Source organism: Myripristis murdjan, chromosome 4, assembly GCF_902150065.1.
Source record: "Myripristis murdjan chromosome 4, fMyrMur1.1, whole genome shotgun sequence".
Classification (NCBI taxonomy): domain Eukaryota; kingdom Metazoa; phylum Chordata; class Actinopteri; order Holocentriformes; family Holocentridae; genus Myripristis; species Myripristis murdjan.
In genome coordinates this window covers 20,437,321-20,462,663 of record NC_043983.1, presented here as the reverse complement: position 1 = coordinate 20,462,663, position 25,343 = coordinate 20,437,321, and the positions used below count along the sequence as shown (strand labels likewise).

The 25,343-nt window shown below is 41.2% G+C and overlaps 1 protein-coding gene across 3 annotated transcripts in view; it reads left to right on the top strand.

The window, feature by feature from the left end:
• tgfbr3 (transforming growth factor, beta receptor III) overlaps window positions 1-25,343 on the top strand; it is a 75,497-nt gene that overhangs the window by 37,763 nt on the left and 12,391 nt on the right. For all 3 annotated transcript variants that reach the window (XM_030049171.1, XM_030049170.1, XM_030049169.1), the window contains exons 5-14: window positions 7,807-7,990; window positions 11,755-11,917; window positions 12,365-12,512; window positions 16,685-16,874; window positions 17,205-17,491; window positions 18,328-18,483; window positions 19,506-19,655; window positions 20,141-20,320; window positions 22,471-22,764; window positions 23,521-23,650. In XM_030049171.1, coding sequence (XP_029905031.1) covers window positions 7,807-7,990; window positions 11,755-11,917; window positions 12,365-12,512; window positions 16,685-16,874; window positions 17,205-17,491; window positions 18,328-18,483; window positions 19,506-19,655; window positions 20,141-20,320; window positions 22,471-22,764; window positions 23,521-23,650 — 1,882 coding nt within the window. The remainder of the gene's footprint in view (window positions 1-7,806; window positions 7,991-11,754; window positions 11,918-12,364; window positions 12,513-16,684; window positions 16,875-17,204; window positions 17,492-18,327; window positions 18,484-19,505; window positions 19,656-20,140; window positions 20,321-22,470; window positions 22,765-23,520; window positions 23,651-25,343) is intronic.

The window sequence follows — 25,343 nt, the reverse complement described above, 5'->3', positions numbered from 1 at the left end:
CCTTAACATCCCCCGTAGGAGGGTTCCCATGATCTGATCTGGACAACACGCACACACAGTCTGTACATAACTATTGCAGTTACACATGTGCACTGTGGTGAGACGTTAATCTTTGTATACTCGCACTTAATGCTTAATTGGTGCGTAGTGGTGTAGCCACAGCGCTAGATTTGTTTTAATACTGTGCAGATGTATGCTCCCCTTTTCTTTTTGTCATATGCCATAATTATGGTTGACAAACACACGTGGATATTACAATAGCTTCCAGGTATTTATGAAATCCAGCCATGAGTAATAGAGGAATTCTTGGATTTATGCCAAGGTATTAGATAAGTAATTGTGTTAGTGCCTCATGTTTACTTATGTGTGTCTGTTTTGCCAAACTCAGAACGGTACCAGTCCTTGACTCAGTGCGAAATATATTTATCCAATTGATAAAGTGTGATAATGCTTTGTTGGCTTTGTTGACACTGCTCTCACTAACAAAATTATTGCTTTCCAGTTGCTGTTAAACAGTGCAGGGCCATATCCCCACTGCCTCCCTCCCTCCTCTAAACAGTCCCCTTGATGGCTTGGCAGCTGTTCAGTTTAGCCTGGGTGTATCCTCACAACATGAAAACCTTAACCTGAATCATATGAGGTAGCTTTATATGCTAAATCTTTTTTCCAGCAAGTTGTAGTGAAGAGGGATTTGATGTAACCTTTTGCCCACTGGTACTTTGTCCAAGCCAGAAACATAGCACTAATTGGTTAGTAAATAATTTGTATACCAACAGTGGCAGTTGGTATCCAATTTGCTCTGCTAGGGAAGTGATTCAGAGAAGTACTGTAATATCACCAAACTGACGCTTGATTAAAAAAGTGGTCTTTATCACTGACTCATAGCTGTTAGCTACATCAAAATAGCTCCACAGACTTAGGATCAGGGCACATATTAGAGGGAAGAACTTTTGGTGATGGGTTTCTGAGTGTAGTGGGAGCCAGGCCCCCTGGAGAGCCCGCCGTATTTAGTAAGGGGACCAGGGGACCTTGCTGGGAAACTTAATGAAAAACTTAAAAATGGACTGCTTCAGTTCTTTTGGTCTAAGCCTGTATATCACATGAGAAAATCATAGCAAAATGAGACCAAGAGGCCTCAGCTATAGCTTAACTAAACCATGCTGCTATGAAATATGTTAACCTTGCTCTTATATGCTCTCAAGGCTTTTCTGTGTCTTTGGGTTCTCAGAAATAATCATTTCCAATTGTATGTTAACACCACAGCATTCTGCAAGAATGCAGCATCAGGTACTCAAATGATTTCCATATGTGGTCAAGTGTTTTCTTTCTTCTTCCTCACACAAAACATTCTGCCATGAAAGCCTATATGACACGGAGATGAACGTACATGGATCCTAAATCCATGCACTGTGCACAGGCTGATGTCAGGGTACAGGCATGTGAACACGCACATATGTGCAGACACACAAACAGACAGGTATACACACATGCATATACTCACACACTCAGGTGTGTTACATTAAGAGCAAGGGTATGTTAATATTCCACTTCTAAACCTCTACAAAAGTCATCTTTCTGAGGCTTAGCTAAAATTTGAACATCCTCATCAAGGAGGCCTATAACTTTACAAATAAACAGACGTCATCCCCCATGAATGATGCAGAGTTGTAATGGAGCAAAAACTCGTAAATTAGCTTCATGTTACCTCATGTTTCTTGATTACACACTGCAGGCTGAGGGGAAAATGGCAGAACTCAGAAATGAGATGCATCATTCCATAAAGTTTCATCAAAATATAATCAGTGTCAGTGAAAATTGAACAGTGGAGCATATCATTCCCCTTCATTTCCTCAGTCCAGTGAGTCCAGGGAACGATGTTACATTTCATCTGACATGGGCCAGTCTGTGTGGCTTTGAGAAATCTCAGTGGAATGCACAAAATGACGACATGAAGCCTGAGTGCCATGCACACCATTTTTAATGTGTTATTTCCTGTACTAAGTGGAAGTGTTCTCATGTCAAGCAAAATAAACTGATGCATTTCATGTAGATGAATGTGCATCTTGCCTGTTTCTATTTTTTTAAGCTGCAATAAAGTGAGGCTAGCACAGTGGGTGTCTCTGAGGAGAGCAGCAGGTCAGCGTCACAGTAACTGCCTCCCCTTGTCATTTGGTGGAGACAGAAAACAGCTGACAACAGCCATGAAGGCCTATTGTACAGGCAGAGCTGTTACTCTGTGTTTAATGATGTAAGATATGGGATATGACATGGGACACTGTGCCTCTTTTCCCAGAGCAGAGGATAAGGACTTAACTTGTGACAGATTTACTTTTTTCGTAAGCTTATAACTTTTGAAAAAGTGGCTGTTCTTACTTTTTTTTCTTAAATGTTAGTCACATTTTTCTGTTAGATGAATGTGAACCATCAGATCATCTGTAACTATAGAACACATGCACAGTCATTCATCTGAGTGGTGCAAAAAGAAATTTACTCAAGCAGACAGACGAAGCTGAGCTCGAAGCTCTGTGGGAGTCCCTCCTGAGCTATGTGTTTTGCGTTTGAGTGACAGCCCTGTGCCTTCTGGCAGCGCACACTGCTAGCACATTTTATCAACTTGCCTGGCTGCACATGGCCGCAACCCAGGCAGTCACACCCGCTGCTGCTCTTCTCAGGTTCGCTCCACAGTGACACCTCCTTAACATGCCACCGCAGAACTCAAATGCCTTACAACATCCTGCTGAAAGAAAAGATAACCAGCCTCCCACTTCACTGTTTAGATTCCCTCTGTCTGTTCTCACTCTACTTGAATGGATAGCAATTATCTGTCAACCATGTATCATATGAACAACAGTCCCTCGGCCTGCATGGAGCCACGTTTAAAAATATTTACTGCGATTAAAAAAATGCTGAAATGGCAGTGTGTTAGTGACTTGGTGAGCCAAGTCCCGCAGTTTTTGGCTCATTCTTCCCTGATAGAGGTGAGAACTGAGAAGATGCTGTGGCGAGAGTATAGAGTAACAGAGTCAAGAGGAACGGTTTGTGGGTCTTAACACTTTTTAGCACAAACTCACTGCCAGACCTCCCTCACTCTGGCTTTCCATAGGAGAGGCTATTTCCTGGGGCTAATTGGACCCTGAATCAGGCCTGCCAGTCCTTGTTTCCTGGTCCCAATACTCTGGGCTCCATGGACACAGATGGGCTGTCTGGAAAAGCTTCAGAGATGTTGAGCACACTGTTGCTGTTGGCCACTGGACCCTCCTGGCTTTTAAAATGCCAGAATCCAGATTTTTGTTGTAAAACATGCTCTCTGCAGTTCTCTCTGTCAATCAGCAGCAGGCATGAAACAACACGGGTTTCAAATGACATGAAATATGAAAATGCAAAACAGGCCAAATTTTATTTCACCAAGGGACAGCTAAAAGTGAGGCTGATGTCTCTAGAGTGTGTAGAGTATATTAGGCTTTACAGCTAAACATGCATGTTATTGTCACACAGCTCTTGATGGAATATTGTAAAGCTTAGCTGTTGGCATGTGTTGCCGTTTCTTTGTTTACCAAGTTGGGCCTTTGCTCTCCTACATTTGCATTATTTGTTAAAGACCTATGTTATGAGACCTTTCATTCACACACACATGCACACTGGCCTTCCCTCACTGTGATTGTTAATTGAAACCATTGGTAGCCACTATTGGTTTTTATTTGGAGACAGGAATGGCAGAGGAACGCTCCAGAGCGGCGCTGAGACAGATGGTATTGTTTTCAACACAACAGAGCTTGCCAGTTTACAGGAACACACGCATGTCTGCAGCATGCAGCCTGATTAGCTCTCCATACCTCATCAAGACAGAGAAGATGTGATCAGCCATGAAAGCATTTATCACATTCATATCACCCGAGACGTATTGCATGCTCATATCATCTATCAGCCCTCTCGTCCCTGTCCATCAGCCTTCTCTGTTTGCAACACCTCTTCTTCTCCCAACAGCGTTTGTGATTTTCCAGGCTCAGGGTGTTGCTCAATGAGTGTGCTGTGGAGGACTACAGCTCTGTGATAATTGATCTAAAACATTTGGCATGCTGTCTACTAAGTACAGCACATATGGGTGTAATTCATCGGTGTTCATAGGCAGAAAGGCCATGAAATATGTTTTTAAATGTTTTGGACAATGCAGGGTACTCAGTTCTAGCAAATGTTATTGTGTTTTTTTTTACGCCTTGTTGAATGAGAGAGTGACCTCAGAGATGGAAGATTCGAACAGATACCGTGCTGAACTAATGCAGCTTATTTTATATTTGTGAAGAGGAGGGTTATTGAGGTGGATGAGTTGTTACAGTAGCCTTCCTGCAAATGTTATGAACATGGATGCATGAGTTTCGATATTCATGGCATGCTGTTGCCAACTACTCCACTATATTCTTTGTTGTCTCTCAACTGCCAAAACTGGAAAGGAAAAAGAAAAACTCAAAAGTTAGGATAAAATCAAATTTTCATGTATTTCAAGTTCAGAGCACATTACAAGTTCAAATGGCACCACAATCTGCATTAAATATACTTCGATTCTGGTTTTTGGCTGGTAAATCAATAGATTGCTAACAAGAGAAGAGATCTATTTGCATGTAGAGCGGTTGTGCTTTATTTGGCAAAGGGGCTGTTATTCACAACTCTGTAGAACTGGGTCCACATAGACCTAAGACCTCAAGTGAAACAACATGAAACCAACCCAGAAATAATCTCTATCCAGGGTTGTTTAAGACATTTTATCAAAGATATGACCCTCACAGTGGCCAACTCAGTGTTTGACTTTATGAGACAGGATTGAGCCTTAAGGCAGCAAGAACTTAAAATGGTTATTTGAACTGTTAAACTTGGAAATAAAGTATTTAGTATTGGATTATTGCTCTGGGCTAGTTTATTTTTCAATGATTCTGCAACAGTTTCTATGAACTGTACTTGATATGGCTTTTCTGCACTACGGGAGTAGATGGGTAATAAAAAGTAATACTTTTAAAAAGTCTTTATGATAGCTCATGTTTTCTTGTAAAAAAAAAAATAAATAAAACTGTTGAATATTTGTTTTAGCGGTTATTTATTTTAGAAACTCAAAGCCCATGACAGTAATCACTCTTTGTTTTTCAGCATTTCAACTCTTTTTTTCCTGTCATCTGGGCTTGTGTAGGGAGGGAGGGGGAGAGGCAGAGAGAGAGAGTTTGTAAAAGCCCAGAGTGGGTCCCATACTTACCCATTTCAAATTCCTGAGGTTTCCAGCGCTCTCGAAGGCCTGGAGCTAATTTGGCTTTCAGGCTTTCCCCTCTAATTCTTTGCGACTAATTACAGTCATATTCCCGCAATTAAATTGATAAACCCTGCTGAGCTTGGCAAGGTTAGCAAAGAAACCCCAGCCCCTTCCTCACTTGCTTAGGGCACCGCCAGTTCTTTTTTGCAACGGTGAAGCAAGGCACACCATCTTTCTTCATTCCACTTCTACGGTGCCTTCTCGACGTAGTAAATACCGCTAAAAATAAAAATCTACGTTGACCTGAATTCTTCGACAGAGTCTGTCTGCTAGGCCTCAGTATTTATTGCCTCTGGTGACAATGCCAGGAACACTGAGCGGAGCGTCCAGAGGTCAGACAGATGTTGCGTATGAAGCAAGCAGGGATTTGAAAAGTTATGTCTGAAAAATCTAAACACCCCAAGGGGACATTTTTTGTATTATCGCTAAAGCATGATTGCAATTTAGGGACAGCTTCATGACGTCACCACAACGAAGCCCTGAACGGTCTTACAACATTTTCCTCTTGGAGTCATCAAATGGATTTGTCGATTTAATGTTTTAATTGGGCCTGCCAGCACTGTCTCAGCTAAACCCTCATGCATACAGATTGGATACCTGGGGAGTAAGAAAAACAAGCATGGAAATATAATGAGGCAGGTCGTCTAGACCGTGTGCTTGGACTCATTTGGTTATTCGGTAAGATTTTCAGCACATGTGAATGTTTATCTCTCTGAAATGAAGCATATGGGCTGAGCTCCATTAGTGCCAAAGGGGGTGGTCCCTCTTACATTGGCCTAGCCCAGTCTATCTGTCAGAAAACAAATCAGCACTTCGTTGCCCTCCACATATTTTAAGACCTCTCCCTATTTTTTGTCGCTGTTTACATTTTTCTTGATTCAGCAAGGCAGGGACTAGTAGTATTGCTCTAGTTAGTATTTAGTAGTCTTGAAAGCTGCACCAACTACAGTAAAAAGCATGGGTCTCTCGGTGATTCTTGACTGGTTTAGGTTCAGCATCACTTTTGTTCTAAGTCACAGTCCAAACACGCTAACTTAAGCACCTTTAAGTTTTATTTCGCAAAATGAGAAGTGCCATAATCCACAATGCTTTCATGCACTGGTTTAACACAAAATGACCAAAGAGCATTGAAGGTTTAAAACTCAATAAAATGAAAACCCATTTAAACAGCAAGTAGGGATTTATTCAAGCCTCCTGCATTCTGATTTTTTTCTGGACAGAATTAATATGTTTAAAAGCCAAATAATAACAGGACAAACAAATATTTGGTCACTTTGCTGAAATGGATAAAGAGAAGAGACATTTTTTGACTACAAGCCATCCATTGCTTGTTATTTTATGCTTTGTTATGTTACCATCACTGTCAACAAAACTAAGTTTAATGTTTTCAGTATTTTTAATATATTCATACTCATGTTTGGTTATGTTATGTTTGGAGCTACCTAGCTCGCCTCCTCTCTGTCTATGACACTAATATGGGAGTGGGAAAGGGTAGTTCAAAATTAAAGAGCTGCACCAGACCTTTGTTACAATTTAAGAATTACAGTTAACAATTTAATCACCTTTTTTGTTGTTTGTTTATTTGTTTGTTTGTTTTGTACAAAGTGGGCCCATGCACCCACATTCCACTCAGAGTCAACCTATAGTCCACATATGACCGTGACCCACCAGTTGAGAACCACTGACTCAAGTTATTGTTCAATGTCAAGTACAAGAGCCTGGATATACTCAGAATTGTATGGATGCTGTAGTGGTTTGGCTCCTGAAAATTAGCCTTGAATGTGTTTGTGTCTGGGTGTTTTATGTGTGTCCACCTTGTGGTCTGTCTTTCTGTCAGTTTGTATGTCTTCTGTTACTCCGGAAAGCTGAATCTGCTGCCATCTTGAAAACAGTCTTGCACATTTGTGATGACACACTGTAACACAGCCCACTGTATAAACACTAGAAACCAGACACCTTATTGTGTAAGAAGAACATGTGTGAAAATACGTCGAGCGTATTTGTAGAAGCCTTGAAATAACGGTTGGGATGGAGTGAGAGTGACTGGTTTCAGCAGTGTTTAGATAGTGGGTTTAATTTTGGAAATGTCCTTTATTCAGCCTGCCTGCAGGTTCTTCATTTTACTATCTCAAATTTCTTCTGCTGTAAAATATAGACAAGCAGATCAATACCGAGTTGAGTTTTATGTGCATACCATTATCAACAAAGAAGTCATTGTAAGAAGAGGTCTTGAGAAGTTATATTATAAGTAAAAAAAAAGACCATAAATCATTTGTGTTTATACTGAGAAGCCAACCCACTGCTGTTCTCTTTCTCACATTTTACACTTCAGTAACTCACTTTGAGGCAGACTGGATGACAGACTGATGTAGTTACACAAGTATCTCCTTTAGATATTTAAGAATGTCATTCCATGCGTACATTTTCCTTTCACAGTGTATATGGAACTGAAATAACAACTTATCACAGCAATCCCGCTATCTTTTAACACTGTTGTGTTTCTCCTCCTCAAGGTATCTGAGGGCTCAGAGGTTCACTTTCAGCCGGGAAACTTCTCTCTCACCTGCCAGATCCAGAAAGAGACCCTCCCCCATGGCAATGAGCACCTCCTCAACTGGGCGCAGAAGAAGTACAGAGCAGTCACCTCTTTCTCTGAGCTCAAGATGACTCAAGACATCTACATCAAAGTCGGAGAAGGTGCGTACTAGAGAGAATTCCCAAACATAGCTCTGGGCCCCAAGGCACGCCTCCCCATTCCCACTCAGCTCCCGTAACTTTTTTTGTAGCTTTTTCATTCAGTCTTTGGTTAGAGGTTTGCACCTACTGCTCCAATAAATATATATATATATTTTGTTTTAAATAGGCATTTTCCTTTTCACTAAACACTGTTTAGGAGGCTGCCTACAGTATGGTAATTCTCAGTGGTCACCACTTAGAGCCTCAGGAGTTTCTGAGCGCCAGACAAACAAAGCAGTCCTAGTACATGCACTGTGTATTTTCAGTCTTTCAGTTGCTAAATTCAAAACACAGTTATGTTCTCTTTATGATCATTTTAAGTAATAAACAAATACTTTCTCTTCTTGTCATTTTATATTATCTGCCACCATGCTGTATGGTATACAGGTCATTATTTTGTAATGGTGGCATGTTTTGGATTAGATTTTGGAACATGTTATACATATTTTCACATTAATAAGCAAAAATACAACTTGTAACTACTGTAGCTCTGTAATGTGGGAGCTCATATTAATAATACCAACCAAACATCATGTGACTTATGTGTTAAGTATGTTTACATAAAAATGATACACTGATTAGCTAAAATAATGCATCATAAGAAAGAAACAGCAGTGATGGATGCCAAAAATACAAAGCCAGAACACTGATTGGAACAAAAACTTAAACAGCAACTTCAGAAAAATGATTTGGAAAAGACTCTAATGCTAGGGAATTTATTATTACACAAATCATCAGATAATCAGCCACATTATCTCACTGCTGGATTCAAGTCATCAGAAACACAAGTCATTGTGTATACTACAAGATGGTCTTACTCCCTTAGATAATGCTGAGATGATAGGACATTAATCTCAAGGGCACATTTTGTATGGGGTGGGGGGTGGGGAGAGGGGAGGGTGTTTTTAAAAATCTTGTGGAGGGCATAAATGGGTTTAGCAATCATGAGTGGAAACAAATGTCATAGGTGAGCTGAACCAGACAGAGAAAGCCTTTCCAGGCTCTCCTGTAAGCAGAGGTAAGAGGAGAGTCTGTTTGAAGTGGAAGAAGAAGCGCAGGGGGTTTCTCTAGGGAGGCCATGATTGATCCTCACACGTGTTTCGGCCGAGGACTCGCAGTGCCTCACTCCCCCCTGGTCCTCAGTGAAGGAAGCAGACAGCACGTCCGACTTGACAATGCGTCAGCCCCCAGATAGGACATCTTGTTCTTAATGAGCATATTTCACTGCATGGAAATACTACAAAGTAATTGTTGGGAAAGGAGTAATTGTTCCTATTGCTGCCAGTGATGTGTTACTCATGTTCCTCATCGCTGTGGAGAACAGAGTAGTTGCTTAGCCTTCGAGCATTTCGCCTATGTCATTAGGGCCTGTGGTTTGGCAAAAACCCAGGGTGCCATGTTTACCTCAAGCGAAGAACAGTAGATTTCCAGTCCTTCTCCTCTTCAGTAGTGTTTCATGAGGAAGGACAGTTTTCCACTTTGCTTCCTAACCAGGCCCGCTCTCAGACCCTCTCCTCCGCTCTTTAAAGTGCCATGAGGGTTCCGGAGAGGAAGGTGCCAACACTTTAGTTTACACTCCGCAAACTGCTCTGTCCAAGACTCTGTTTGCCAAATAAGGAAGCATCTGTCTTGTGTTTTCTCTGTGTGTGGAGAGGGGGCCTCACTTTTCAGTTTTGCAAAAGACGAGCAACTCGGTTGGCTGTTGACGAATGTTTAATTAAATATATTTGTTAAACCTAAAACAACTGTGATAGAAAGGAAAAATACTGGAAGGACTGATTGGATGTATTTATGAGTTGCTTTATTGTTAAAGCGGTCTGACAAAATGTTGGGCTTAGTTTTGGCATGTAAAATTGAATACAGATATTTTCCTGTTGATGGGAAGACCAGTCATGCCACCCTGAGCATGCCCGATCAAAATGAATCAGGTTGTGCAGGGCTGCGCCTGATTAGTGCTTGGATGGGAGATATTGGGAATACAACATGTTGTAAGCTGCAGGGCTGTGTGGTGAGTTGGGAGACTGTCCGTCATCTGGAAGAACCAGGACAAACCACCAAGTTAGCAAACATCCACCCTGCTGAAGTATCCTTGAACAGGACACTGAATTCCTACCAGCTCCAGGGGTGCTGTTTTGTAACAGACCCTATGCAGTGACAGCCCTGTGGGGTGGAACCAGTAACTAACCCTTCTCAGCTGTAGGAACTTCACAAGTTATGCCATGACATGAAACCTATTTTATGTGTTCTGGAATTGTTTCTAATGGTTGCAAAACCGTTCCAGATAAAGTTCCCAGAACCAAATTTTGGCCCAGCTCGGGAGAAGATACTAATATTTGAGTACTAGGAACTTTTTAGGAGGTGCTAACAGTGCTATCCATCTTGATTTGTTAAGTATTGACAGAGGAGGAAAGAGCACTAGAAATTGCTACTCAAGTAGAAATACTGCTACCTTACTGATATTTTACTGTAAGCGGAAGTACAAGTACTGCTGTAAGAATTAGGGATGAAATGAAGAGTTCTGCCGATATGAAATGCCGATGTGTGAAATAGGTCAGATCTGCCCTGGTTGTGGCTGATGTCAGGATTTTCTCAGGCAGAGCATCATGCAAACCTGCTTCAGTAGGATGAATCTTATAGTTATGTTTGAAAGAAAATGTTATATAAAATAATTATGGCATGTTTTACATAAACTAAGTTAAGTAAGGTTTCTTATTTTGCCCAGTGGAATGTGTACATTTCGTGAAGCATTGTGTTTTATGAATGCATCTGTCAGTGGGCCTTCACAATAAGAGCAGGCATAATAAAACCTTAATCCACCACAGGAGAGACTTGATGTTCTCTGCAATTAGGTCGAGAAAATATGTGCATATATCAGTATTTGGCATTGGCCAAAAGAGTTGGAAAATATCGGATATCATCAATAACTCCAATATCCCATAGATGTCATACTTTTTACTTTAAAGTAAAAAGTAGCTGATTTAAAATTGCTTTTTTGGATCAATAACTGTGTTAGGTGTGATCTTTTCCATGCAGCTACAAAAGAACGACAGAATTTTGCAAAATTCCGGAGGGTTGATTGAAGTGAGGACCTTGTTGACTCAACTTATAATGTGGAGAAAGCACATAATAGGATGGCTGAGCCTGGCCAACTCACTCATATTATTCCCCTTTCCCTACACTTAATCAATGTTCTTGCCAGTTAAGTCTAAATGGTCCTTGCTTCCATTGACCCAATTTGTACTTGTGCATCTTTTATTTCAAATCTGACAAAAGGTAGAACCAACAATTTAGAACCAGATTCCTCTTCTCATCTTTGCAGACTGACCGTTCATTGTAAAAGGTTCCACAATCTCATATTCATCATTTGTTCTCTGTAATGGATATGATTTAAAATATAGTGAAGTACAGTACTTCACAAAGATGTAAAAAAAAATTCTCAAGAAAGTACAAGTACACAAAAAATCTACTCAGTTACAGTAACATGAGTAAATGTAATTATTTACTTCCACCTCTGAGTATTGACGTGACAACAATAACATAAACATGTGCTACCATTAGATGGCTACAACACATGACAGTTAGCAAATACACCCATAGACAAACAATATATTGCAAAAAATAAAAAAATAAATTAAAAAAAGCAAAAGACGGCAAGTTGGGCAAGTGAAGAAGTACACTTGAAATGTGTATTTAATGTTGTTACACAAACAACTGTCCATTTTCAGATCCTGTGTTTTCGGACACCTGCAAGATCGACAACAAGTTCCTGTCTCTGAACTACTTGGGCGGCTACGTCGAGCCGCAGGCATCAAAGGGCTGTGTCCTGTCGGGACCTGACAAAGACCAAGAGGTCCATATCATTGAACTTCAAGCCCCAAATTCTAGCAGGTACGCAGCCAAAGGAACCAAAGCGAAAGAATACATGTTTTCACAGTTCATTTTTGAGGTCGAGATGCTCTCACTGGTCTGTGTAGAGTTAGTTTTGGATAGACATCAAGTGGGGAGGGGTTAGTACTGACCAAGTGGTGTTCTTGTGAGAACCGTATCTCAGACCTGAGTCTCCCGGTTGCCAGATAATCTCCTCACTCCCCCAGTGGAGTGATTACTCTGTACACTCTGTAAGTGGTAGCCATGGTGTGTCTCACAATAATGCTATGTGGGTGCTATGTGGTCTGTAGTGCACATGTCCTGCTTTTTCCTGGGAATGCATCCAGGTTTTTAATCAGTTGGCCAGACACAGAAGGCATGTTAATACTGAGTAGATCTAGCCATCCAAAATTCTTCTCTCCCTCTCTCTCTCTTTCTCTCTTCATATCTCTCTCTCCCTCTCTGTAGTGCTTTCCAGGTGGATGTCATAGTGGATCTACGGCCTCTCGAGGATGACGCTCCGCTGCATCGTGATGTTGTCTTGCTGCTCAAGTGTGCAAAGTCCGTCAACTGGGTGATCAAGGCCCACAGTGTGACTGGCAAACTAGAAGTCGTGGTAAGCTATAAAGATAAGCTTTCCAATCAGATGTGTCTTTTTTTTTTTTTTTTTGTACAAACATCGCTCGAAAGATTTTCGACAGTCACATCACACACAGTACCACGGTGGCTTACAAGTACCGTGACAGCACATGACTGCACAGGGCAGGGCAGTGCAGTGCAGACAGACAGAAATGTCATCACTTTGCACTGCTGACCAAAAAAATTGTCACAGGAGGAGGTGTGTTGAATCGGCGCCCGGTCCCTGCTGCAGAAGGTGGGGATAACAGGTTACAGGAGGAAAGAGAGAGGAGCTGTGAAATTTCATCCTTACAGCTGCAGGGATTGTCATCACTTTAAAAGAGCAAGGGGTGGGGGTTGGCTGCGGTGCTGTGGGCATCAAACGTTTTCATACGCTGTGCCTACTGCTGTATTTTCGCTGAGCATATATCCCAGCCTGTTTCTCATCACTCATAGTGTGAATTATGAGCAGGGCTTGCTTGAGGCATTCTTTCTCAGGTGTCATGAGACATTACCACTTAAGACCTCATCACAGCACAGAAAACACAAACATTGGCTAAATACTGCAATAAATCACACCTGTAATTTGGTTCTACAGGGTGCCTGCAGAACTGAATTATAGATGAGTATTTATTGACATTGAACATAATATAAAGTCTGCTTTAGTGTAATTCAGGTTTGACAGGACCCTCAGAAAACCTCAGATGAAGCCTAAAACTTTAATTGATTTGCTTTAGTTTTCATTTTGGAATATGCAAACTAAAAATATGCCTGATGCGTGATCAAAATACATGCATGTACGTTTGACCCCAGTGGATAGCACAAGAAATTATTAATTAAATGGTTATTTCCATGGTGGTCACACCTTTAGACAACAGATGTTAGACAAAACAAAAAGATAAAACGACATACTGAGGAAAAGGATGGTGTACTTAGTAATGACTTCTTCTGAGTTCATTGCAGAACAACAACTGGATTTGTTGGTCGTGTGTATGTATATATTTTCTATTTTATTTTTATTTTTATCTATTCTACTTGCACAGTGCTGGAGTTGTTACCATTGCATTTCATTGCATTTCACAGCTGCTGTACTTGTACATTCATGCATGTGACAAATAAAAAATCTTGAATCTCGAACTTGGGATGTCAACTGGGAGAATAGTTTAGTTGTAAAGCTGGTAGACTGGAAATTGGCACCTGTCCAATGACCATATTCGTTCTATGGTTGAAATTTTACACTGTGGTTTACTGAAGTGTAAAGGACTGAGCATGCTAAAACTGAAAGAAACCACTCACCAATATCTACCATCTCACACATGTGCCTGGTGACATTTGGCATTTACTGGTAAACCCTCACCGCCCATTCATTCTCTGTTGTCTTGAGTGTGTCGCACTGTTCCCTAAGCCATGTGCTGACCTCAGTGAAGGTGTGTTGGAAGCTCTGGGTTTCCTCAATGTGTAATGGTGATACTCCTGCGCGGCGGCTGCCAGCCATGACACTGCACTTTAGCGGGGCACGGTGTGTTTGTACAGCTGCCTGGTTGCTGTTGTACAGTAAGTCAATCAAGTTGTAGGAGTGTAATGCCAGGTCAAAGCCTATGGAGCTTACAGAACAGTGCAAATATGACGGTCATGCCTCTGGTGCAGATGTATTCTATAGCTGTGAGCACGTTGGTCGTTACGAAATTATGAAACTGAAGTGTTCTTGCACTCACTTTACACTGTAGATTTCTACAAAAAGGTCAGGAGTGTTAGAGTGGTAGTGCAAGGGCAAATGTGTTTGTATCTGTCTCCAAGCATGAGAATCAGTGGGGAAAAAACAGCATCAGCATTTGGGAGAATGTCAGCTATGCATATGATATGATAGCCTCGTAAAATGAAAGCCTGTCTACTCTCGGAAGGCGGATTGCCCACAGCGTTGCTTAAGAAACATGCTAAATGTGTGGGAAATGGCTGTGAGAAAGGATTAGTCCTCCCTCACATGGGGAGGACATCTAGCAGGGAAGACCAGGGAATTAGTAATTCTCAGGAAATCTGATACGTTTGGACTCTTTACCATTGATCAAGCTCCGACAAGCCCTTTACCTCACACTCATGCTTATAGCACACTTAACTCACACTTAGGAGAGAACAGTTTGCTCAGGACTGCACTTGAAATTGAATAACTGCGATCTTACTCAGATAATGCCGTCGTTTTTCAAACATATTAAACAGTCTCATATTAATCTCTGGGCAGCTTTTAGCGCTGACACTGGCTGTTTTTGACAGACAATATACAGTAACAAAGCAAATAAATCTTCAGCAGATACTGGAAGATTCTGGTGACTTTTTAAAGCGACTGTATGTGTTCTTTCTTTATAAGTAAATGTCACTTAGGATAGACTCTGGATGTTAATAATACCAAAGCCTTTGCTAATTATTATTATAAAAGAATGTAATGTAAATAGTCAATAATAAACATTTATTTGTATAGCAAGGTGCTTTCCAGTAAAATGAAAAACAGTAAAGCATCTCTCAAGTAAAGAATAAAACAAACATTAAAGCAATCAAGTTCGGTGATGAGCTAGTGACATGTACAGGGTGTTTCCCTGCTTCTCACCTACAAGCTGATTAATGCTCACTACAGTGTCCACATTGTGAACAGCAGTATGACACAATTACGGGCTGAACGGCACTGAACGATGGCCAAAATAGAGCTCCGTAGCCATGCCATGTACCTCGCAAGTGACCACCAGGGAGGAATGGGAATTTTCTGATGCGTCACTTCCTTGATAAACAAAAGGAGGGTACATGACACACTCTTTTTGTTTCAACCGCAAGAACCATGAATGGCCTGCCGTTTGTAGCCACTGTGCCATGCCGTTCCTGTTGTGAGCACCGTGAACGCAAAATGGAGCATAAATCAGCCTTTATGCATGCTGAAATAGGCCCCAGCCCCCTGTAAGCCTGTTGAGGAATAACCAGTTATGGAAACTAGATAGGGGCATGGGTTAAAGCAAGCAGTGCAAATAAATCACAGGAAGTAACTCAAACATAACCTTTCAGAGCAGCTGAAAGCCCAGCTCACCTGCCTCGCACAGAGGGCTGTGAAAATAACAGGAGCCCAACAACATCCCACCCTTCAGGCAATCTTCAACACAACTATAATCAGAGAGGCCTGAAAAATCATTTCAGACCTAACTCATGTCCTCCTCCCCAAATCCCAGCTGCTCCCCTCTGGCAGAAGTTACAAGATACCTTACAGCGCACTCAGTCATTATAAGAACTCATTTGTCCTCCTGTCCATTAAGACCTTAAACGCCACCTAGGCTCACATGCTTCAACATATACAGAATGCTTTACACTGCGTGTATGTTTATATGTGTCACGTTTTGTACACAATGTGCATGTCTGATATCTATGCTACAGACACTGTCCAATTTACTTTGGAACAGTAAAACTTAAAATTGTCTTATCTTATCTTATCTTATATCTTATATATATTGTCTTCTCTAAGGCACTTTGTAAAGTATTTTATTCAGAGAAAACAATCAATGCTCTCGGCTGGTTAAAAAAGATAATGCATTAGAGGGTATGGAGGCGAAAAACATTAAAAACCAATAATATTGAGATGCTGAAAGGATGTTTTTATTAAAAAAAATTTTTTTTTAAAGAGATTTAAAAGAAGATACTGAGCTGTAAAGAAAAGAATGAAGAATGTTTTTTCTTGGTCAGAATTTATGGTATGAGTTGTAATATATTCTCTTTCAGTCAGTTACTCAATATCATGTATACATTTGAGCTATGCCTTATATAAATTAGAAGAAATCTTTAACAACCCTGGTTCTTTCCTCCCATTATGTGAGGAAAGAGATTTTTTCAGTCTCACTTTTCAATGTTAGAGTTTGCATGTGGCACCTTCTCTTTAGGCATCCACACCCTCTAATGCATTATCCTTTTTAACCAGTCAGAGAACACTGTGGTTGTTTGTGAACTGCACGAGATTTGCAGTTGGATCAGCTGGTTGTTTCTCTTGGTCCACAAGAAAAAGGTATTGCATTCTCCAAGCAGTGCTCATCCAACAGTGCAGCTGAGAAAACATCTCTATTCCATATGTATAGGAGGCGGTTCCTTTGCTCTTTCAGCAACCCTGAGTTTACATTTTTAATCAGTGTTGTGTTTTTCTCATAGACCTCCGATACTGTGGGTTTCAGTACAAACACGGAGAGACTGATGCGAGTGTCAAAAACCCCCAAGCAGCAGCTGCCCTCAGGGTCACAGGCCTTGATCAAGTGGGCAGAGGAGCACGGCTTCAGCCCAGTCACCTCTTACACCAGCACTCCTGTGGCTAACCACTTCAGCCTCCGGCTTAGAGAGCCAGGTAAACTCAACTTCCTCAGTAAAACATCCTCTGCATTCTCTGTTCAGTCTGAAATATAGCAGAAGTAGTTTGCTCAGTCAGTTAAACTTGAGAATATATAACAATAACTGGACAGAATACAATGGGTGAGGAAATGCACAAATTGTAGCAGCTGCCATAATTTAAATGAATAGCCATCATTGATGACTAATATAACAGATTTCACTCTCCTAATAAAGAGAATAGCGTGAAATTGTGAAATGGTTTTACAATCTCGGTCCCATGCAATTTCCATGCCAGTAAAAGCACCAGGGCTCATGAGGCTCTAACCATGGCCTGTGTGACTTCCAGATGTGGTGGATCCTCTGGAGAGCATGTTTCCTCCAGAGCTCTCCATCCTGCGTGACTCCAGCCCGCTCCCAGGTGCAGGAGCGGCTCCACGACGCTCCAGTCTGCCCTTCCCCTTCCACCCACCCATGGTTCAGGACCTGCCATACCTGGCACTGCCCTCCTCGCTCGATGACCGGCCATGGGAGGGCGGGGAGCCTGAGGAGCAGCAGGGGGTGCTGAACGTTGGCCTCAGTGTACGGTGTGAGGAGACAAAAATGGTTGTGAGCATCGACAAAGAAAGCCTGCAGGTGAGTGGGCAGTGTACCTTAACTCAAAAGCATGAACGGTGTTTGAGTGTTAAGGGGCAATGTTCAGACATGCATATCAAATCCAGTTTTTAACACATCTGAGACAAAAAAACAGATGACGTGTTGCATCTCTGTGAATTTCAAATGTGTTTTCCATCATTGCCCATACATCACTTGTTTGATGTCACACTTTGTAACAAGAAGAAACGATAACAACAAACATGGAGGAGAGTGAGCAAAAGAGTTGAACCTGTTCTGTACCGCAAGTAGAATATTCCTTCATAAAAACAGTCAAAATGAACAAAGGTGAACATTTTCTTGTTATTAGCTTGTTGCCAGCCCTACAGATCAAATTTGAAAATCAAATCAGATTTTCATGGCCTCTGATTGGAACAAACCTAAAAAATAACTTGTTAGACATGACACCAACAGAATGCTGTGTTTCAGTTTCATGTCCATAATATCTTGAAAGCACCGTAAATAAATGAGAAATGTGCTAATTATCATGTTGAATTAGAAATGCTGGCATCCTTCCTAAACACTTGGTGACAGAGGGTGTGATGGTTCCCAGCATTTGGCATCTGAACACAGGGGGAACACAATCAGCCCACATCACAGTGTGGAAACTGCCATAGAGTGTAATTAGGAGAGGTTGGGGTTGGAGTTAGACCACCTTGTGGGATTTGTTTATTCCTGGGAACTTGATGCTGAGCAGAACCATGGTCACATCTTTTTTTTTCTTTTTTTTTTTACAGTTTGCAAAATTAGTTAATAAAGGAAAACTTGTTTTGATCTGCATCCAATTTTGCCATGGCTTTATTTTACTTTGTCTGCAGGCCAATGGAGTTACCCATGCCAACCTCACTCTCCAAGACCCAGAATGCAAAGCAACAGTCAATGCAACCCACTACACACTGGAAACCCCTTTAGCAGGCTGTCAGACCACCATGTATCCCATGCAGTCTAGCTCAGTGGTTGTTTACATCAACTCTGTGAGTACAATGCAAATTATTCCATCTGTATTCTACTTTACTGTTATGGTTATGATCTACAGTATGGTGAATGAATTAAAAAATAATAGGATCAACACGGATTAATTTCACCTATGAATGGTGGCTTTTCAAAGCATCAGTGTTCTAGTTTATAATGTAAATACAAAAAAAAAAAAAAAAAAAAAAAAAAAATCAAATCATGGCGAACACTTTATAAGTTCTATGGGATTCAACTTTCACATCTGAAATACCCAATTATCTTCATTAACATGGAATGCATGCAACATGCTTGCTCTAACAAGCAGAAATGAATCAGTCCCAGACCTTTTGAAATCTTCTGTGGGGAAAATTTGGAACAACACATTTTCAGTCCAGTGCAGATTAAAAATCCTGGGCGCATTTCCAAGGTTGTCTTTTGTTTTGACTGTTGGATGCAGTGATAACCTAAGACCTCTACTCAAAACAAATTAATTTAAATTTTCTAGGTCCCGACACATCAAAAATGATCTTATTGGTTGTTGTTATTTTCTGTCTTGTGATACTGTGATTTTTATTCAGGCACAATGCCAGTGGCAGGTTAGCTACACATAAGGAAGACACCTAAGTCAAGCTTTTACCTCTTTAAATCAAAGTTTTCTTTAACAAAAAAAAAAAAAACTCTTCTGCTGAAGTCCCCAGGAAACTGTCGAAAATGTCAGTGCTTCATCTCCATGGGGAAATGAGAAATGTGTTTCACGTATTTGCCTAGAGCAAGTCCCACTGTTGAAACCATTGGACATTCCCACATTTGAAGTCCAACTCATTGGCTGCAGAATGTTTTGCAACCCATGCAACCTTATCACACATTCAAATTTCTGCATCACCGACTGTGTGAACATCCTGAATTGAGCAACACCACTCATGAGTTGGTCTAGTGAAAAAAAAAAAAAAATCTGGAGATGTTTTTTGTGAAATTGTTGCGTTCACTCATTTATTGGTGTAGCTTATCTTTTGTGAATTATGACCTCCCCTGTGGATTACAGGTCCTGATAAATCCTGCTGATCTTAAGGATGGGAGTGGCGGGCCGCTGGATGATGAGGATTTGGAGTCTGGAGACCCAGTGCTCCCAAGAGACACAGAGGAGTTAGAGAGGATGTTTCTGGAGCCCCCAGAGCACCAGCCCTCCATACTGGTAAGACCTCAGCCTCACTCTGGTTCATGCACTGTAACAACAGTATTTCATTTGAGGTTGAGACTTGACAAGGAAAAGAACACTGATCATCTGTACTTCTGTGTAAATCATATCCAGTTGGATGAAACTTCATTTCCCAGAGTCCCATGGTGCTAGTATAGCGGCATCTGGCTTCTTCACTCACTCTTCTCTCCATGATTTTTTTATTGACGTGATATTTTCCATTTTCAAGTTGCTCCATCTTCAAAGATTACTTTCCTTTCTCTCTAACCCCCCTTTCTTTACTGACTTATTTTCCTTTGTCTCATCCATTCCCCCTCTCCCACTCATTGTTCTTGTCTTTATCTCTTACTGTATGTCCCTTTGCGACTTGCTGGTCCCTCTTGCTATGATGAAATCATGTGGGTTGCAAGTGGTCAGTGGTGGAATTTGATGTCAGATCCCTGCTGATGTTTGTATTGGCTTTGTCTCACTCTCACTCCCAGTTCAATTGCACGTACCGTAAGAACCAGGAAACCCCAGAACTGGTTCCAAGGATTGTACCGGCACTGGCCAAGGAACCACGCAAGAATGTGACGTTCAGTATGGAGCTGTACAACACAAACCTCTTCCGCTTTCCCCAGAACCTTTACACTGTCACAGAAAACAAGCAAGTCTTTGTGGAGGTATGCTGTGCATTCCTGATTTATTCATTTTTACCATTTTGAATATTCAAGACTACATTTCCTCATCTTGTGTGCTTTGCAAATGAGTGTAATAGTACCATGTGCAACATTTTAAATTCAGTGTGTGTATTTGGATCTTTGTCTTTTGGAATATCAACACTGTCGTCACAGCAGAGAAAACTTTGTGTGGTGTGTGTACTCTTTGTCTAGGACCTCAGCTCTAGCATGCTTTGATCTCTTCATGTGGCATTTGGGAGGTCAATATGTATTTTGTCTAGTTTAGGTTAAAGAGCTAACACTCATCTTCATCCCCCATATTCATTTTAACCCCCTCTGAGTGTCTTGGGACCCTCTCTGGCTCAGAAAACATGTTTTGCAGCAGTAATTATGGAAGGTGGTCATGTCAAAGATGGTAAACACCCATAGTATGAGCTCCTTTGAAGTGATGATTTATGATGATATCAGACGGAGATGCTTCACTGACAGTGTGGACACAGAGCCAGCAGGTTACAAAGAGTTTTCTGTGTGTGAGGCTTTGGCTTAACCTTCTCTTCAGATCTCACACTGGACTGAGAGCTGACCCGAGGCAACAGCCAGAAGGTGTGGAGGAGATTGCTGTTGCACAGCTGGGCTTTGCTGCTCATTGTGTATCTCTCTGTTAATTCATAGCTGACCTGTCACCAACTGTATCTACCTATTATTGTTATTATCGTTAATTTATTGGTAATCATGTAGGATAATCTTAAATCTGGGTAGTTTATCTTCTTAAACTGGCTCATTTTTTTCTTTTTGTTATTTTGACTCTGACCAAGACCTTTGGCATGTGGACGTAATCATTAGCAAGTATTCACAGTGACAATCAAAATGAGAGAAGCATGGGAATAATTACTCAAGGAAAGGTCTTGTGGTCTCTGGGTGGAAAGATCTTCTCAGTGTCCTTGTATGAACTGAAATACCACTTCAGGAATTTTGTTTCCTGCAGTTTAATGTGCAAGGTTTCTTTCTGTGTTAAAATATGAAGGATATTAAAAGAAATAGCGCAGGTACATTAATTCAGACCCACAGGTAATAAGATGATAACAGATGAAATCAGACACTCAAGGCAATGAACGCTAAATTAAAAATTGTTCCCCAAAATTATCATTCAGCATCAGGATTCTGATTAAGATCTTTATAAATGTGTATAAAAGTAAAGGAATCTGTACCAAAAAAAAAAAAAAAAATGTAAAAAGGGTAGGTTTAATAAGCGAAGGCCTCAGCCTGCACTTTTTCGGTCAATATAAATTTGCTTTGTTTTGTCACTGCGTCAAATGCGTCATTTATATGTGTATTTGAGTGGTAAAAGTTGAAAATGATCAGAATAAACTAAATGAATTTATGGGATTGAAATCTTGATCTGATCTGACATTACAGTTTTGAAGCTGTTTTTATTTCACTATGAAGACTGTCTGTTTTTTTCCCCTTCAAAAATATGAAAAATTGTCAGCTCTGGTACAGCCAGTGTTTTGTGTTGCCATCAAGACAGTCTCACTATGGTTTCCAGACACTCAAAGGGCTTGAACTTCCCTGTGAGTGTCCAGACTTTGACAACAACAACCAGACGTGAAGAGAGCACACCAGACGTTGCTGATTCTAGCTTCTAGATGATTATTTTATCAGAGAGGTATTTGTTCCTGGGTGAATTAATTTGTCTCTGTGTTATTGAATCTATGCCCACCCAAAACTGACACAAGTATAAAGAAACTTAAAGTCTTCCTTAACAGCTGTCCATAAAAGGCACTGATGTGCACAGACTTTAAAACCAGGAGGAAATCAGTCAACTTGACTATGGAAAAACAATGAATTGAAGCACACATCATTTGTCCATAGACTTTTAGTAGTGTTTAATAGTTTTTGTGCATAAAAGTGACGTTAAAAAGATTTTTTTTTTCTTCAACAGCTAAAAGCCCAATCACTCAGAAAACTTCAGATTCTTGAACTAGTTGTACCAAAGTTATGCTGCATCCCGCCCACTTTTGTCAACAAGAAATAATTTCACTCATCAATCATCACTTCAGGCTTGCTACCACCACACAGCTTTTCCTGAAAAATAGCCACCTACTGATCCATCTATCTGAAGGTTTTTTTTTGCCCTTTCTTCTGTGTTTCAGATCACAGCCTCAACAGCTGATCCAGAGCTGAGCTTCATGATCCAATCCTGCTTCATTTCTGTCAACTCAAACAGAAATGTGGCATCAGACTACACCCTCATCGAGAACATCTGCCCCAAGGACAGCTCTGTCAAGAAGTACCCTATGGGGGTGTTCCCTATAACTCGCCCTCAAGTGGAGAGACAGAGGTTTAGCTTCATTTTCAGCTCAAAGTTGAACACGTCCATACTCTTCCTGCACTGTGAAATGTCCCTGTGCTCAAGGAGAAACCAGAACAACAAGAGACTCCCAGTGGTAGGCAGTGAAGTCCTCCTCAAATTACTACCCAGACTTTAAACTGTAAAGGGATTAGCTGTTTTATTCTCTTGCAAGTACGATGGTTTTTCGATTTACAAGCCAGAGTTCTTAATTTTTTTCTAATGTCTTCAGAGCCATGTAGTGTTAACAGTATTGGACTAGACTAGCTGTCCAAAGTCCACGTTTGACTGTACCGTCTTTTCTCTGGCCGACTTGAACCGTTCAGTCCCAAGTCTGCACCCCTAGCTTAAGCAGGAAACATGAATTGATCTAAGGTTTGCCAAGTATCCAGCTGCAGAACAAAATAAGCATCCATCTCAACCACCATATTCCTCTTACTGTGTCATTTATCCAACTCAGCCAAGTTGCTGGACTCATACAGCCTCTTGAAAGCACTTTTTTCTCCTCATTTGACCTTTTTTTTCACCTGGTGGTTCTGTAAAATTAATTATATTTGTCAAAGTAGTGACCTGTGTTAGTGAGCTAATGGTTGCATTTTTAGGATCTGCGTCAGGCTGAGATTCATGAGTCTGGAGCATGTGTGATTGCCTCACATTTATACTTCTGGTCAGGGATGAAAGAAGGCATTTGTTTTAGGTTGAGAATTTTAAGAATTGTTTGCTTTTTTTTTTTTTTTTTGAAAATACAGAACATTAATGCTCAGTCCTTGACAGAATTTCTGTTGTTTATCTGTGTATATTAACTATACATCTATATTAATATTTCAATTTTGATTGTTTTTGTTCTACACAGTGCATACAACCCAATGAGACCTGTGATTCTATTGGTGTGGAAACTATCATGGCTATGGCGATGAACCTCGAGACGTCTATTAAGCCGCTGGTTGTGGTGAATGATGAAGGGGAGCCGAGGGAGTCCCCAGGTAACAGAAAAATAAACATTTTTAATCTAATCAGACCTGATGCTTTATGAGGACAGCTGAAGTAAGGCGCATGCAGGTCTTAAGAGTTCCTTATTTCGTTTTTGCCACAGCTACACATTATGAATGGAACTCTGATTTCTTGGAGTCCTTTTGAAGGGTGATAAGAAAACTGGAGTAAAGCGGCCAGTCAGTCCTGATGGAAAAGAGTCAGAGCAAGCTCGGTCCAGTACTTGGAGTTTAGACCAAACCATTCCAGCCACAAAACATTGCACATCACATCCTCACATCTGGTCATCATTAACTGTGGTGTATGTATGTCTGTGTGCGTGCGTTTGTGCGTGCCTGCATGCATTTGCGATTTGGCCATAGCATGCATGCGTCTTTGTATGTGTTTGTACGCATGTGTCTGTGTTTTCGTGTATGTGTGCATGCTCGCGTGTGGTTGATTGCGAGTAGAGGAGAGTTTGCTAACACTGAGGCCCAGTTCTGCTATACTCTGGCCAGTCTGCGCTGAGGGAGAGATGGAAAAAGAAGAGTCATGCAGCACGGAGCTACAGTTGTTTTTACTTACGGCCTTCACTGTGGCCTCTGCATCCCACTGGAGGGGGGGGGGGGGTGGTGGGGGTGGGAGGTGCGTGTGTGTGTCGGGGGGTCTTGTTGGTTTTGGGAATGCAGCCAGAGCCTAAAGGCCCCTCATCGCTTGATTAGTCACTCACTCATTCACCCAGTGTATCGCACAGTCTCGGGCGCTGTGAGGGCAGGGACAGAGTGTGATCAGGAGGGTGGAGCATGCAGGGGAGGTCTGAGGTAACCACCATCACATTTCACTAATTATGACCTAAACTGAGATGGGGTGATATCATGAGTGCCCAGTCTCTATTTAACTGCCAGGGCTTTTCAGATCAGCTCCCCCTTGGTGCAATTACATCAACAAGAGAGCTGTGGTCAGTTTCACTCAAATTTATTGACTCACAAGTTCAATATGAATCATGCCTTTTTAATCAGCATCAACTGTGGCTATTCTACAAGCAAAAGAGCGTGCCAACTAGAAGTGGGTGGGTTTATTACATTTTGACTGGGCGCTTTGATCAACTTAAAACCTTTGGCTTTCACTGCTGGGCAGAGACGCAGTCATTTAGGGAAACATCAGCGATGGCATGAGAGAAGAACCTCAACCATCTCCGTCTTCTCAGATCTTGAGGAACAGAGAAATTTGCAGTAATGAGTGAGTCGAGATTGTGCCAAAAGTAGATTAAGCTAGTTCAACCTGGCAGTGGGCACTGGTGTGCACTGTCCATGCCAGTATGCCAGTGCATTGGGTTTATTTTCCATGGTGCAGATTAAGTAAACACAGATATGCCATAAACACTGTGAAAGACCACAGTTTCAAAGGCCATGTTTTTGAACACAAAGGCATCTCTTATGCTGAGATGGCAAACAAAACAAGCAGCCTTTCAGGGGTCACAGTTCTGCACTGGACAGCATCCCAAACAGTTCAGCTTGATCTACAAATCAAAGAGGGCCACTTGTGGCCAACTTGGTGCACGGAAAAATATAGCAGCCTCAAAGCCTTACCATCAAAAGTAGATTTACTGCTTCACAACATCAATAAATTGGTTCTTTTTCCAGATCTGGTAACATTGAAGAAAAGTCCACTAGTATTGTTCATTTCACAATTTACTTCAATTTGCCT